This window comes from Apiospora kogelbergensis (assembly GCF_038363985.1).
Source record: "Apiospora kogelbergensis strain CBS 113332 chromosome Unknown utg000005l_segment0_segment0, whole genome shotgun sequence".
Classification (NCBI taxonomy): domain Eukaryota; kingdom Fungi; phylum Ascomycota; class Sordariomycetes; order Amphisphaeriales; family Apiosporaceae; genus Apiospora; species Apiospora kogelbergensis.
The window spans coordinates 5,629,478-5,643,210 of NW_027117422.1; the positions used below are offsets into that span (position 1 = coordinate 5,629,478).

Consider the following 13,733-nt stretch of genomic DNA (forward strand, 5'->3'; position numbering starts at 1 on the left):
TGACATGCATTGCAAATTTCTGTCGGTTATGTTCGATTATTTGCTGAGGCAGCCACTCAGCATGGACGGACGAATCATGTACCCCCATTTACACCCACACTTCAGTAATCCCACCCTACCATATGCACACCACTTCGCCTTCGGATGCCAGAACCAATATGCTGGCGAGTCTTGCCTTGTCACTACAGCGGCCATCTCCGGACCAATGTGATAGGGATGGCCAGTTTGCGCTGGAGCCAAATATGTGAGGGGTAGTAGACTGTAATAGGCTTTTGACGAGTGATGACTAGTTAGCTCGCAAACTATTGCACTTTAATGAGAGGCACTGAGTCTGGGCGAGAAATGCGATCGTCCTCCGTGTTGCGTCGCATGCGTCAGTGTTACGGTATTCCATCCGCATCGGGCCGAAACGAAGGCAACACATACAGTGGCCGCAAATAACGAGAGCATTATTATATTTCCACTGCTACTGCTAGGGACACTGGTCGTGCGTTGTCCCCCCCCGCGAAGAAAGAAAACTCGTTATAAAATCATTATCGTGATTACATGATTAGACCGTTCTTGACGAAACTCCAGTCAGGCTTTTCAGGTATAACCGAGTCCCTGACTTCGGTCATACCGACATCCCCGGCAAGGACTTTCTGGGCATCACCCATTTAGATGTTGTCCTCCTGAACGATTGGCGCCTGGAGCCCAATGGTACTGTCGTACCAAATCTTGAAAGCCGCGATGTTGGCATAAGAAGGCAACTCCCACCAAGTTTGTAGCAGTCGAGGCTCTCGCCCTCCTGTTCTACCCAGTTCTCAACAAGATAGCGGAGGTCGAGGTGACCCTACTCGCGGCGACAGTCGCCGTGGTCGTTCTCGTGGTGGCTATGCCGGCAGACGCAACCGTTGAATCATCTGGTCTAGAATGAAAACAATTTGGTTGGACAACATCTCGGTGACTACTTTTAATGAACATGATATTGACGCCATCCGCCCTTCTACCTAAGATCTAAGACGTTCTAAATTTCCCAAACCTATACCGATAACTTAGGGCACCCTGTATAAAGAGGCCTGACTCGCTCCCTCTTCTAGTGAAATGAAACTGTCCCAATCGCCGTCACCTTCTTTGATGAGACTTCCAGGAACGCTTTACAAAGTTTCATTAGGAAATCTCATATTAGCTTCATTCCTGTGTCCTCCTATTCGTTTGTGAATTAGCGACTTGTGTGCTCGCCCTCGTGATAGGAACCTAAATGTTTGTGTTTCCCATCTATGTGAAATAGCAACTTGAACCCCCCTGTTATATAAATTCTGAAAAGCTGTCTCTATTACCCCGCGTACAGCCTAGCTTAGACAGGCTTCAATTTGCAGGCCACACAACCGCCTAGGTAAGATAACGCTGCCTGGGCTCTAGGCCTTCATCCTGAAGTTGGTATGGTCCGACGCCAGGACTCCTGTTCGAGCCGAGAGAACAGGAGCAGCAAGTAGTCCTTGAATTAGTGGTGGCTCGGCTAGGTGACTACAGAGAACCAAGCCGACCTAAGCTAGTGTTCGCCATTATCTGTAGATTGGTGGCCAATGGATTCTTCCTCTTCGGCTTAATGCCATGGCCTGAAAACCCCTGAACAAACATATCATACGAACATACTGAATCACGGACTCAAGGTAGAAATTAGCACTAGGAAGCAATTGTCTTGTATCTCGGCGGTGGGCAGCAATGGCATCAATAAATGGCATCCCAACTCGCTGGGATATCGTATGAAGGGCCCGTCGCGGGACGGCCGTCAGCCATTCGATGACCATCTTGCCATCTTCAGGTTGCACAATAGCCGAGTAAGTGGCAAAGCTTGCGAGGCGGAACTGGCCACCTTGGTAGCAAAGCTCCTCCACATTAAGAAGTTCATCGTCCGTATCATGAACTTGCCAGTCAGCGGAGGTCTCATGCCACTGTTGCATATACGAGATATGCCCACGGAACTATTGACTGCGTTCTCGAACCTCGAGATGGTCACCTTGGCAGGTGCGGCTATTTGCTCCAAGAAAGACCTCTCGACGGCCTGTGTCAGGCTTGAACTCCGGGGAGCGGACGAAGCTGTACAGGAGCTGTGCTTTGACCTCGCTCGGGACCAGATATAGGATGGTCATGTCCGAGAAGGCCTCGTCATACTGCATTACATCGTTGACATGGTCGAGCAGCGTGGTGCTCTTCCCAGATCCGTGCTGGGCCGCGATGAATGCAGTGGACATGTTGGCAGAGGGGAGCTGTCGGATGAACTCGTCTATATCTTGTTGGCGCTGGCGCCAGCCGAAACGCAGCTCGATCGGGGCTTGGTTGTCGCCTTCCATCGTGGAGAAATCTGTCGTTGTTGAGAGAAGACGTTAGAAACCGAACCGATCAAAAGCTGGTGAGAGAAGAAGCGATTTGGAATAAAATTCAACCTACGTGGATGAAATCTCGTTGAAGAAGTGGTCTGGCTGGGGTTTGGAGCGGGTGGACAAGTTGCGCAAGAGATGTGAGATGTCTAGATGGGGTGTGGACTGCTAAGGTATCAGCAAGCAGCACACAACAATGGCTGGTATCCTATGACCGCTTTGTAGCAATCTTTAGCATTCTGATTTAGCGAGCTGTCACAGTTACTGCGAGGGTTTGTAGCACTACTAAACAACCCCAGAAAGCCTTATGACCAAGTGATGACACTGATGATATCGATGACATCCGGGCTTTTAGTAGCTACAAACTTATGATCGTGATGACTACCCATGTTGATCAAGATCCATATAAGGTAATTATGATCTGCCAAAGCGAGAGCATTCACTCTTTGTTCAGTGATAGGTTATATAATTATAGATAAATAATGAATTCTCCAGAGTACTACTCCATTCGCAGAGCAACAAGACGTACCCAAAACTGACTTAGTAGGGGACAAGAGGTGCCTACTTTATGGAGATGCCTTAACTACAGCCCATTATTCACTGAAAACCTTTGCGCAACAACATCAGCCCAAAGCTCCATCTCCAACCCGCACCAACAATTCTCATCAAAGTGCAGGCTGCCATTTCATCGCCATTCACAGCATAATATTCCGATTTCGATCCCATTATGTCTGGCCGAGCACGATCTGGCCGAGTTGAGAAGCGCTCGGGTGCAGCGACTGCCGGGAAAGGAAAACGACCGTCTCGCGCAGTCGCTCGCTCAGCACGACCAAGGCACGACCCGGAGAGTTCTGACTTCGAATCCGACTCTTCCGATTCCGACCCTTCCGATTCCGACGCCTCCGATTCCCAACAGGAACTCGAGCCGGAGCCGAACGCCGGGCACGACGGGGAGTCCGACTTTCCCGACAGCGGCGAGGACGGCGACGAAGACAAGATCAACGACCCGCCTCGCTCGTCAAAGAAACGGCCCGAGCCCAAGTCTCTCACGGCTAAACGCAAGGCAGAAGAGCGCGAAAACGTGTTGCTGGAACACTTCCGTCTTCTTCCGGAGGATGTCAAGAGCGCCGTCATCTTGTCCACCAAGCACCTGGCACATCAGAGTCAGCGAGCCAAGAAACGGCTTGCGGCCGAGAAGCCGGTGCCTGGAGGAGACGAGGCCCTCTCTTACATCCCTGGTCGCCCTGAGCGGTGGTCTAACCGGGAAGAAGCACAAATCGCGCAGCAATGGGCCAACAGCGCAGAGCACCGCGCGTTGGACGCCAAGCCGACGCCTACTCCCCACATGAAAGCCTTGTGGAAGACTTGGCTCCGCTTGTTCCACGTTGCCCCCTCTTGCTTCGTGTCGGTCTACAACTGCTTGCAATACCATGACAAGCTGGCAGACGGCGTCACGCCAAATCCAAACTGGAGCCACGACTTCTGCAAGCGGCTGAGGAGCCTGTCGCTTCACGGTATCTTCCAAGGCCGCGTCGAGCTCTTGCACCTGGCTCTGCTCTGGGTCCCCATCTGCCGTCAAGATTACCGCGGCTCTATCCAGTGGGAGAACCCCTCTCCGGATAGGCTGCTTACTGATCTCATGAAGGCGATGGCGGACCAGGACGGGTCATTAACCATCGGGATGGTCCACGACCGTGTCCGGAGCGAGTACCAAACCCCTGGCTTCATGTCCGATCTCCTCAAGGGGATCGAGAAGCGTGCGTTTAAGCTCAAAGCTCCCGGTCAACCCGTGTTCCGACCGCAAACAGTCGAACCCTTCGACGTCAGCGCGAATGATCTGCTGGTGGTCAGGAGGGCTGCCAACGCCGTCAAGGGCCTTGGCTTCCCAGCCTTCTACCCCATGGCCATGTCTCAGCGTGTTGTAGCGGCTGCCCAGTCATCCCACGGGTATCCTAAGGATAACGCCGATCTGCTTCGTCTCCGCAAAGAGGCCGCACTCAGCGTGCTGCGCTTCGACGTGAGACGAAAGGTGTTGATCGCCGAGGGGCCCAACCGTGACCCGTCGCCTGCTGATCTAGGAAACGATCATATGGACGTTGACGATCCTGAGCCAGGCCCTACAGTCAGCGATCCAAGCTCCGACTTCAGGTTGCCGGACAATCCAGTGGATGACGAAATGCCGCTGGCAGATGAGCCTTCGCACCGTCCAGAGTCTCCTCCCGTACCTGACGCAGGCTTCGGGTTGGAACGGCCGGATGACGAACCAATGGACGATGCTGAACCTGGGGTCCCCCCTGTCGTTCCTGCACTTGTCGAATATTCAAGCTCTGAAAGCGGCGCTGGCTTCGGGGTGCTGCGTGACAATCCAAGTGACCTGGAAGACAATCTGTCCGACCCGGTTGATGAGCCACTCAACCCGGGCGACGAGCTTCCGGACGATCCCGAGCCTCCTCCCGTACCGGAGGAGCCGGTGGTCCCAGCCGGTGCTGCGCTGCCCTGCTTATCACAGCAACGAGCTCGGTTCGCGGGGTTCACCATGTCAACTCGCGGTGCAACCGGCGACGAACCGACTCCCGGCTCAAAGCCTTTTGTGGACCGCTTTATCCTGCATACCAGAGACAGCCACCGTGGCCGGTTGCGCCCAGAAGACGATGCAGGCTGGTATACGAATGTTATGAGATGCATTGAATAATATATAGTATACCACAGAAAGCATTAGTACTGCATCTCGTCTAACTTTGTGCCCCGTGTTACGTGTTTGTCTTGAAATTCGTGATGCTAGCCACCTTGCCTCCCAACCAGCCCAGTCCGTTCAGTCACATTGAGTTCCAGCACCGCGCGAAGTAATGAGAGCCTATACTCCATTCGCCACGTCGGCTCCCACCACGATCGATACGATCTGTTGGAGATTCAGGCGTGATTCGACCCACATACCGTATAGAAGGGAGATTCCCCTCCATCCATGCTGTAGTTCCTCAAGCAATCTGACTATCGCATTCTCACTTGACACGATCCATGATGAAGCGCAAACTGGAGAAGATTCACGAAAGCTACTGACGGCCAGCAAACTCGAGCTAGGGCGACAGGAGCCATCGTGGAACTGCTGGGTCACAACTCAGACCCGGCGAGATGTAAGCTTGTACAGGGATTGAGGTCTGATCTTATCCCCGAAACGAATCCTGGAGTCTTGAGAACCTGTGTCCCCTAATTATACCTGAATTAGCAACTTATGCCCCCCTCAGATTTTGTCCCCCTAGATTGTATGGACAAAAGAGGTTTTGTCCCCCCTAGATTTTGTCCCCCCAAATGTATGGGAAAATGAGGTTTTGTCCCCCCTAGATTTCGTCCCCCCCAAATGTATGGGAAAACATGGGTTTGTCCCCCCAGATTTCGCCCCCCCTTAAGTTTCGTCGCCCGGATTGTATAGGAAAGGAAATGTAGTTTTGTCCCCCCCAGATTGTATGGGAAAATGAGGTTTTGTCCCCCCTCAATTTCGTCCCCCCAGATTGTATGGGAAATGGGGTTTTGTCCCCCCTAGTTTTGTCCCCCCCTAGTTGTCCCCCAGATTGTATGGGAAATATAGGCTCGTCCCCCCTAGACATCCCCCTAGGTGGGACTTGGTTCATGTCTATAAAGCCGTGCTGCCTGCATTGCTTTAACTACATGAGCTGAAATAGTGTTGAATATCAATTTGGGCGAGAATGCCTGAATGTCACTACGGAGCTTGCAATGAGATCAGTTGACGCCGGGCCCTCCTTTGCTTTTGGCGGCCTTGGCTCGGGCAGCGCGTCCTATCCATCGCTGTCGACGACCGGGGCGGGCAAGCCGCTGTGCATGTCGCGCAGCTGCTCCACCGCGGTCGTCTGCTCTTTCTTGGCGGGGCTTGGAATGGAGGGACGGTGTTGCGAGAAGGAGAGTGGTGTTTGGGCCAAGAGCTTATGGGCAAGGGATTCAGGAGATCTATAGGGGGTACGGGACAAAGTCAAGTCACGGTGATCGTGTGCTTCTTGGCGGTTGAGGTTCGTGTCGCTCCGTCGGTCGATACCGGCATCAATCGGATGAGTTGCATTTCCCGCCGGAGCTCTAGTCCTGTTGATGGGCAGGCTCTGCTGTCGATGTGGCCCCCGGTGTAGATGTTCCGTCTCGGCGAGGGGGTACAGGAGCTAAATGCCATATGTTTGGGTACGGGATATGGGGCACAGGAATCAGTTGGCATAGCTAATCCGTACTCGTCTATGACAGCCGAACCGCACAGCCTGAGCAGTGACATAGCTATCTCCTTTAGCGGGATAGCGTCCGTAAAGAGGATTGGAGATGGTAGGCGTTTGGTGATCTCAGTAGCGCCGGCTAGGAAGGTCGACGTAGTGAGCCACAGGCATGAGATGCCTCGCTGCCACTATAGCGCCCTTCAAGACATCGACGGGACTGATTCGATGGCAATGACGGATAGACGAGATTTTGTCCCCCCCCAAATTGTACCAGGAATTAGATATTGTCCCCCCAGATTTTGTCCCCCCCAAATTGTACCAGGAATTGGATATTGTCCCCCCCAGATTTTGTCCCCCCCCAAATTGTACCAGGAATTGGATATTGTCCCCCCTAGATTTCGTCCCCCCCAGATTCTACTACAAAATGGATATTGTCCCCCCCTGATTTCGTCCCCCCCCAGATGAGGAAAGGAATCTTAGTTTATAATCCTTCCTCTTCCGAATGAAGGCCGCGGTTCTTATCTAGTGTTTCATAGCTCCCCATCGCACAGTCTTGATCTCTTTGAACCTCGCCAGCCGAGGACTGCCAGCTACCGAATAGCCTTGATTGGAAACAGTCTCACTAGCAGGATAGCACCAGAACCAGCAGAAGAGCACATCCAGCCTGGCTTGGGACAAGGCCGGTAGTCTGGCCGATTGCGCACAGCCAGCCGAGGAAGCTCGCCGAAGGATGGACGCTGGCGGATCTTTTGATCAGGGCAGTCGACGGTGAAACAGAGCGAGTACCGCTGAGTATCTGCGTCGGGAAGAAGACCCAGAAGGTCAGAGATATCCCAGGCCTCTGCCAACAGATCGCCTGGAAACAACTGATGCCAATGGGTTACTCCCCATGGCTGCTACGCATTGCTACTGGGATGATTCTACACTGTCTAGACTTAGGCGATTGCTTGTGGTTAGAATATATTAATTGCTATTGGTAAAAAAAAAAAAAAAAAAGTAAGAGAAACCCGTTGGGTAAAACTCTGCGTAGGGGGCCAACTAGTATTGGAGCTGGACGAGCAGTTCTCCGTAATTTGCCCCCTTCATGATCTGCAAGCAGCGATCCCCGTTGTTGGGGTGCTCCTGGCAGCGTTCGGCGTCAAGTCGCGCACCTGTAGCGGCGTATCCCCGTTCAACTACGCGCTTGAAGCAGTACCAGTCGTGGGGGTCTGCCTCGTCGCGGAAGTCGCACAGGTGTCCCTGAGCGCGGTCACGGTTGGCGACGTGCATGAGGTACTCGCCGGCCTGATCGACCGTGAGCCCGCTAGCCTGGGCAGAGACGGGCTCCAGCACCATCCTGTGGTGGTACAGAAAGTTATGCATTCTGTCGCAGAACCTTCCCCACGGCGTGTAGTCCGCCTGGCGGGGCGGGAGGCGTCGGCGCAGGGTTCCAGGCAGTGGCTCGTCGCCGTCGCCGCCGGGGGCATCCGCCTGCGCTGGCTCGGATGCCTGCGCTGGGTTGGATGCCTCGCCAGGCTCTGATGGCTCGCCAGGCTCTGATGCCAAGGCCAGGGGCTTGCTGCCAAGCTCGGGAGAGCTAGCAGAAGCGACGAGGCAAGGCTCGGGGGTTTCGGCGATCTCTCTGGGGCCAGAGAGGTGCCAGCGGACCTCAGGGTCCTCCAGTTGGGCTTGGAGCTCGTTGAACTGCCCGTGGAACTCGCGAAGGTCGGCCTGATACTTGGCAGCCATGGCCCTCTGGACCCGCGCTTGCTCGGCGACCTCTTCTCGGAGCCGCTGTTCGGCGAGCAGCTCGTTCGTCTTTTCCTCGAGGGTCTGCGACGAGACTTCGAGGTCGTGCTTGAGGCGCGTGTTCTCGTCCTCCAGCTTCTGGACGTCCTGCTGAAGGCGCGCATTGTCGCCTTCGAGCTGCTGGACTTCGTGGTGAAGATACTCGTGGTCACCGTTTTCCTCGTTGAGCGTCCGGTGATCGAGCCTGGCGTTCAACTGCGCGATCTGCGCTTCGGCCCCGTCGAGGTCCTGCTGCTTTTCTTGCAGCTCTCGCCTGAGCCGAAAGCAGTCCTCGGTCAGTCGGACGCCGTCCAATCTCGCGGCGATGTTTTCCAGGCCATCCCGCAGCGACCTTTCCTGGGCTTCCGCAGAAGCAAGGACTTGGGCCTCGCGGTTGCTCACATTCACCTCGGCCGCCGTAGCACCTTGCTCTCGAAACTCAAGCTGCCGGCGTTGCCGCTCGAGGTCGTCACTGGTCTGCCTAGCACGGGCTTCGAGGCGTCCGACCACACCTGCGTGGCGTGTGATATTGCCTTCGCGGCGAGTGATATCGTCTTCGCGGCCTGACACTTCGCCATCGCGCTGGAGCACGTTGTCAGCGGTGTCCTGGTCCGTCTGGAGGCGGACAGCCCACTCGCCATTCCTGGTATCCCAACTGTCGAGGACCTCTTCGCGGCGATCGAGCGCTGCCTTTCGAGCGTCGACATCGGCTTCGCGGTTGGCCACTTCTTCCTTTTGCCGGGCAACATCGCCCTCTTGTGCCGTGACTTCTTGCTCGCGCGTGACAAGGTTGTCAAGTCGGGCTTGGAAGTTGCGCTGGTTTTCTGCCAGTTCCGCCTGCTTCTGGGGCAGTTCCGCGAATGCCTGACGTTCAGCTTCCACTGTGGCATGGCTGTTGACGAGGGTCTCGTGCATTTTTGTGACCTTGTCAGCCATCAAGTCAAAGAATTGCATCGTTGCCTCGTGGGAGGGCGACGACGCAGCAATCCGTGTCAGCCGGCGCATCTGGGCAGCCAAAGCTTGCGCCTGAGCTGTGAACTCCTCCATCGTATCGTGTCAAGTGTATCGTCAGGTTTTGCGGATATTGGGTATCGACGCGCGAGTCTGACAGTACAGCATTGATGATGGATGGATGAAGGAAAAGAACTGGAGAAGGGTGCTCAAGTCAAGTAGGGGACTACAGTGGATCGGGTCCTGCTGTCGGTGGGTCAACTGCCTTCAGCGGCGACTACCTGAGACGAGATCATGGTCATGGGGTGAGGTGCTAGTGACGTGTAGATATATTCGTTAAGTATATGCCTTGGCCTATAGCAGATGGCAGATATATAGGTCTGAATGAAAGGATACAAGTCTTTGAATGGTACTTGGTTCTCTCGGTTCAAGTTTGAGCTACTAAGGTAACAGAAGATAATGAGTCCATAGCCTTGCGAGAGACGTTTCTCAAATGCTGATGGTTGAATGAAGAATGATGGATCTAGACATCCTCTAAGGGGTTCTCCGGGTCTACTGAAGTTGCATGCAGGCGACATCGAGGCACCAGCAGCAAGTCCGACTCTCGCCGAGGTGATGTTTGGTTGCACTCGGCATACTCCCAAACAAACCTGAAGTCAGAATCGACGACTTTTCAGAAGCCTGCCAACTCCCGAATAACGGAGGCGTTGAGAGTCGACGGTCACGCAGAACAAGGTTTCGGCAAAATGCCCATGACAATCCAAACTTGCTGGAACAACCCTGGAATGGATCACGGAGTTCGAAAACGACATGCTCGTACTTTGGCGCGCCTGGTACCGACAAAGACGACCCACGACATCATACGAAATCTTCACCGAAAGCACCTTACAAAAGGACAAAGGAGGCGAGAAGTGGGAGATGGGCACGAAGCAAACCGAGCCCAGCCGCCCAAGAGGTCCAGGCCGCCCCGGAGAGCAAGCATCGGCAGTCAAAGGGCATGGATATTGGATAGGGCTGGATCATACGCAACGGTGCGCCGACTACAGTAGTGACAACATTGGCTTTGGTTGTTAAAGTCGGATAGGGATGAGGCAGGTCAATACCTGGGGACGAGGAATAAGAAAAGGACCGTTTGAGCAGGCAACTTTTAGACCTTGAGTATTCCATATTAGGTTGCGCCTGTTGGAGCAAGGCAGGTGTATCAGGGCGTCTGGTCCGGTGCAAGAGACCCGGCTGATGGATGTCTCTCGAATCCATAGTCTCCAAGTACCTGGCTTCTCCACGGGCGTTTCAATTCTCGCTCCCACTGCCTTTGTCGCTCTGATTAGTGCAACTCTCAGTTGAGCGCATCGCCCACCCCCAAAGCTCTTGAATCACGCCATTATCCAACGCACGCGAATCGTCCAAAACACACGCTGCGCTGCGCCATCATCAAAATGGCTGATACGCGATCCAAGAAAGGAGCCTCCGGTGTTTTTGGCACTCTCTTGGCAAGCGTCCGCAAGCGCAAGCGCGACGGCCAAAGCCAATCAGGGGAGGATGCCGCAGAGGATGCCGGATCCGATGTCAGCGCAAGCATGGCTTTGGTCCGCGCCTCCGCGCCCAACCCGCGTGATATGCAGATGCTTCCGGTCGGTGCCGTACACGCCGAACTCACCAAAGGCGGCCACATACGAAAGCCGGTCAACTTGCGGGACCCCAATAATGAGAACCTGGTCGTCGGCGATGAGCGCGCCGTAACCGCGAATCTCACGACCTTTGGATCTATGCTAAGCGTCATGAACACCTTCGCGGATATGCAGCCGGACGGCAAGTTCCCGAAGTCGACGGTGATCATCCGTCGCACGACTGCTGCTGCTGCCCTAAGCACAGAGCGACACATTGCCGACGCTCTAGGTCGCACGCGTCGAATTCGAATTCGCGACCGTCCGTCGACCGCAAGGACCGCAACCCCGGCAGCCCCGGCCCCCGCTCCTCAGCAAGGGTCAACGAATAACGGCCAGTCGGCGGCGAAGCGGCGCAAGACTGGTAACGGCTGCGGCAACTGCAACCACCGTGGCCACAAGGTCAAGAGATGTGCCGGTCCGGTCGCTGATGACGGCTACATCCATGCGTGCCCGATTCACAATACCAGCGGCCACACCTTGGCCGAGTGTAGAACGGCTGAAACCATGTCCGTTCCCTGGCTGTACCAAACTCTGGTGGTCGACCGGGTCAACCTCCCGCCCTTGTTCCACAAGTACGAGTGGGAGATGGTTGCCATCGCCTACTTCAGTTGCGGAGGCAAGCACACGGACAGTGATCCTCTGCCATTCTCGTGTACCTTCTCCTTGACGATCCCGCGGGAGAAGATCGATGCCTACAATTACGACGCGCCCGATCCGGCGTGTCTCGGCATCGAGCCCGACACCGTCAACGTCGCGGCCTTCAAGATGTGGTTGGCCAACAACTGTGGCGATCAGCCGACGGTCCTCCCGGCAGCCGTTGCCCAACCGGGCGACGCCCAGAAAGACCAGGGCGAGGATGTTGCCATGACCGACGACGGCGACAGGCCCGAGGAGAGCTCCAAGACGCCTCCTGACGAGCCTAATGATTACGAGTCGTGCGTGTTCAGCTGCAAGATGTAGTCAGCCACGACCTTGATTCTAACGAGTTTTGCAGCCTCTACCAAGAGGCTAAGCTCTGAATCTATTTGCAGCATAACTCGAGAGCAATCATCGCTCTCGATGTGCTTATTGCACTGCGGCACAGGCAATCAAATTGCCTCGCAGTATGGAGTTTTTTATGCCAACGGCTTTTTCTTTTTTTTAAGGGAGAAGGGAGACAATAGAATGATACGAGGTGATGTCTTCTGCTTCCATCGTGACACGCCATGTGACCTGAGTAGAACCGCGGTACCGTAGTGTCTGTCGACTGCAGTCAAATAATTTAGTCCGCGTGATCTTGGCCTTACCCCTGGGAGGTAGCAGTGCAAGACGCAATCCTGTCTGTTGATTCTTGTAGGGATGGCACCTGGATAGGCTGCTCGGAAACGGCCCATTGGTGGTAGCCCTGAAGGGCAAAGTGGAACTCATATCAGGTAGGGACCTTCCAATATCGTAGATTGAAATGAGCAACTTTATAAAGTACAGTATTTACTAAGCTACCTCTGAGTAACGCACTCCCCTAGGCGGTTACTTATTTATCGCTCGAGCCGATCAGACTCTATGCTATAGCCTGCCTTGCAAGCAGTAGCACCGACAACAGCCTACTTTGCACAATGTTGCTTGAATGATTGGCAGCGATGCCAGCATGAGTCAGGAACGTTTCACAGCCAAGCATAATACGCCAGTTTGGCCTGACAAAGAATCCCTATTTGCTGTACAATACAGCCCTGATTAATGGTACGATACAACTCGCGTGAACGCTTAAACCGAGCAACCCCCAAGTCGGTCTCTGCCAGCGCCTTTCCCGGATAGGTTACCCGTTTTCGGTCTGTAGGACATGAGGGGGTGGTCGTTTGGTATATGGCAGAGCAATGGGCAGCGATGAGGGAGTGTCGGTGATATAATCAAAGGTGAGGTAGGCGGCGATGAGGGGCGAGGTCCATGTTTGAGGAGGCGGCAAGGGAGGCGGCTATGGGGTCGGTTAGGTGGACAAAGAGGCCGGCACTGTAGTCGGTGGATGGTCGGTGATCGAGGAGACGGCAATGAGGAAGGCGCTTTGGGATCTATGGTGTCGGGGAGGCGGTAATGGAGTCGGCAATGAGGTCGGCAGGTCTGATATTCTTGCGATGAGGGCAACGGCGATGAACGACGTCTTTAGTCGGGTTTGGCGCATCAGGCTTTGAGTGGCTGGGTCGGAAAGAATGTCAAAGATACCCACCTCAGTTTGATCAAGGTATTGACAGATGACAGAATTTGCAGCATTCGGCTGTAGTGGAATGCCGCACGATACGTTTGAGGCCGTCAGGCATGGGCACGAGTCGTCTATGGTTGCTAAGATATCATGCGGATGTGGAGAGGGTTCTCGGAATCGACCCTGGAGGTCACAAATCGCTGCAGTCTTGCCTTTCCTCCATGTAGCCATGGAAGCATAATATCGAGCACGTGAGGGCCAGCAGTGGGAGGAGTAAACCTTCATCCTCTGCTTTTCAACTTCTTCATACACGTCTAGTATATGGGACACGATCAGACCTTTTATGCTCGCCGAAATACAGCAGCCAGCCAGTCGACTGAGCGTCAGTACCTCACAATGGTGACGGGAATGTAACCTGTCATCGTAATCCAGGGCTCAATGAGCCAAAGTGCTGCGCGATCTCAGTTCATTATTAATACAATGCAACGCATCGGATTCTGCCTCGCAATCCTTCTATGCCTCTTAGGTTTCATCGCCCTGCCCCTGGATTTACCCTTGTCCTTGCCACAGAGCTCTCTCGCTGGCTTCATGGCCTGGTCTGGTGATTTCT

The 13,733-nt window shown here is 54.4% G+C and overlaps 4 protein-coding genes across 4 annotated transcripts; 1 reads left to right on the forward strand and 3 right to left on the reverse strand.

Annotated features, from left to right (window-relative positions):
* Positions 1-1,964: 1,964 nt before the first annotated feature.
* PG998_008506 (uncharacterized protein) lies at positions 1,965-2,333 on the reverse strand (the record flags this gene model as incomplete). The annotated part of the gene is made up of 1 exon (XM_066875322.1): positions 1,965-2,333. The coding sequence occupies one exon, from the start codon at positions 2,331-2,333 to the stop codon at positions 1,965-1,967; it is 369 nt and encodes a 122-aa protein (XP_066731267.1).
* A 754-nt stretch (positions 2,334-3,087) lies between these two features.
* On the forward strand, positions 3,088-5,052 carry PG998_008507 (uncharacterized protein; the record flags this gene model as incomplete). The annotated part of the gene is made up of 1 exon (XM_066875323.1): positions 3,088-5,052. The coding sequence occupies one exon, from the start codon at positions 3,088-3,090 to the stop codon at positions 5,050-5,052; it is 1,965 nt and encodes a 654-aa protein (XP_066731268.1).
* A 2,554-nt stretch (positions 5,053-7,606) lies between these two features.
* Positions 7,607-9,382, reverse strand: PG998_008508 (uncharacterized protein; the record flags this gene model as incomplete). The annotated part of the gene is made up of 1 exon (XM_066875324.1): positions 7,607-9,382. One exon carries the CDS (start codon positions 9,380-9,382, stop codon positions 7,607-7,609), a length of 1,776 nt encoding a protein of 591 aa, XP_066731269.1.
* A 1,889-nt stretch (positions 9,383-11,271) lies between these two features.
* Positions 11,272-12,326, reverse strand: PG998_008509 (uncharacterized protein; the record flags this gene model as incomplete). The annotated part of the gene is made up of 3 exons (XM_066875325.1): positions 11,272-11,872; positions 12,125-12,192; positions 12,240-12,326. The coding sequence occupies 3 exons, from the start codon at positions 12,324-12,326 to the stop codon at positions 11,272-11,274; spliced, it is 756 nt and encodes a 251-aa protein (XP_066731270.1).
* Positions 12,327-13,733: the final 1,407 nt, after the last annotated feature.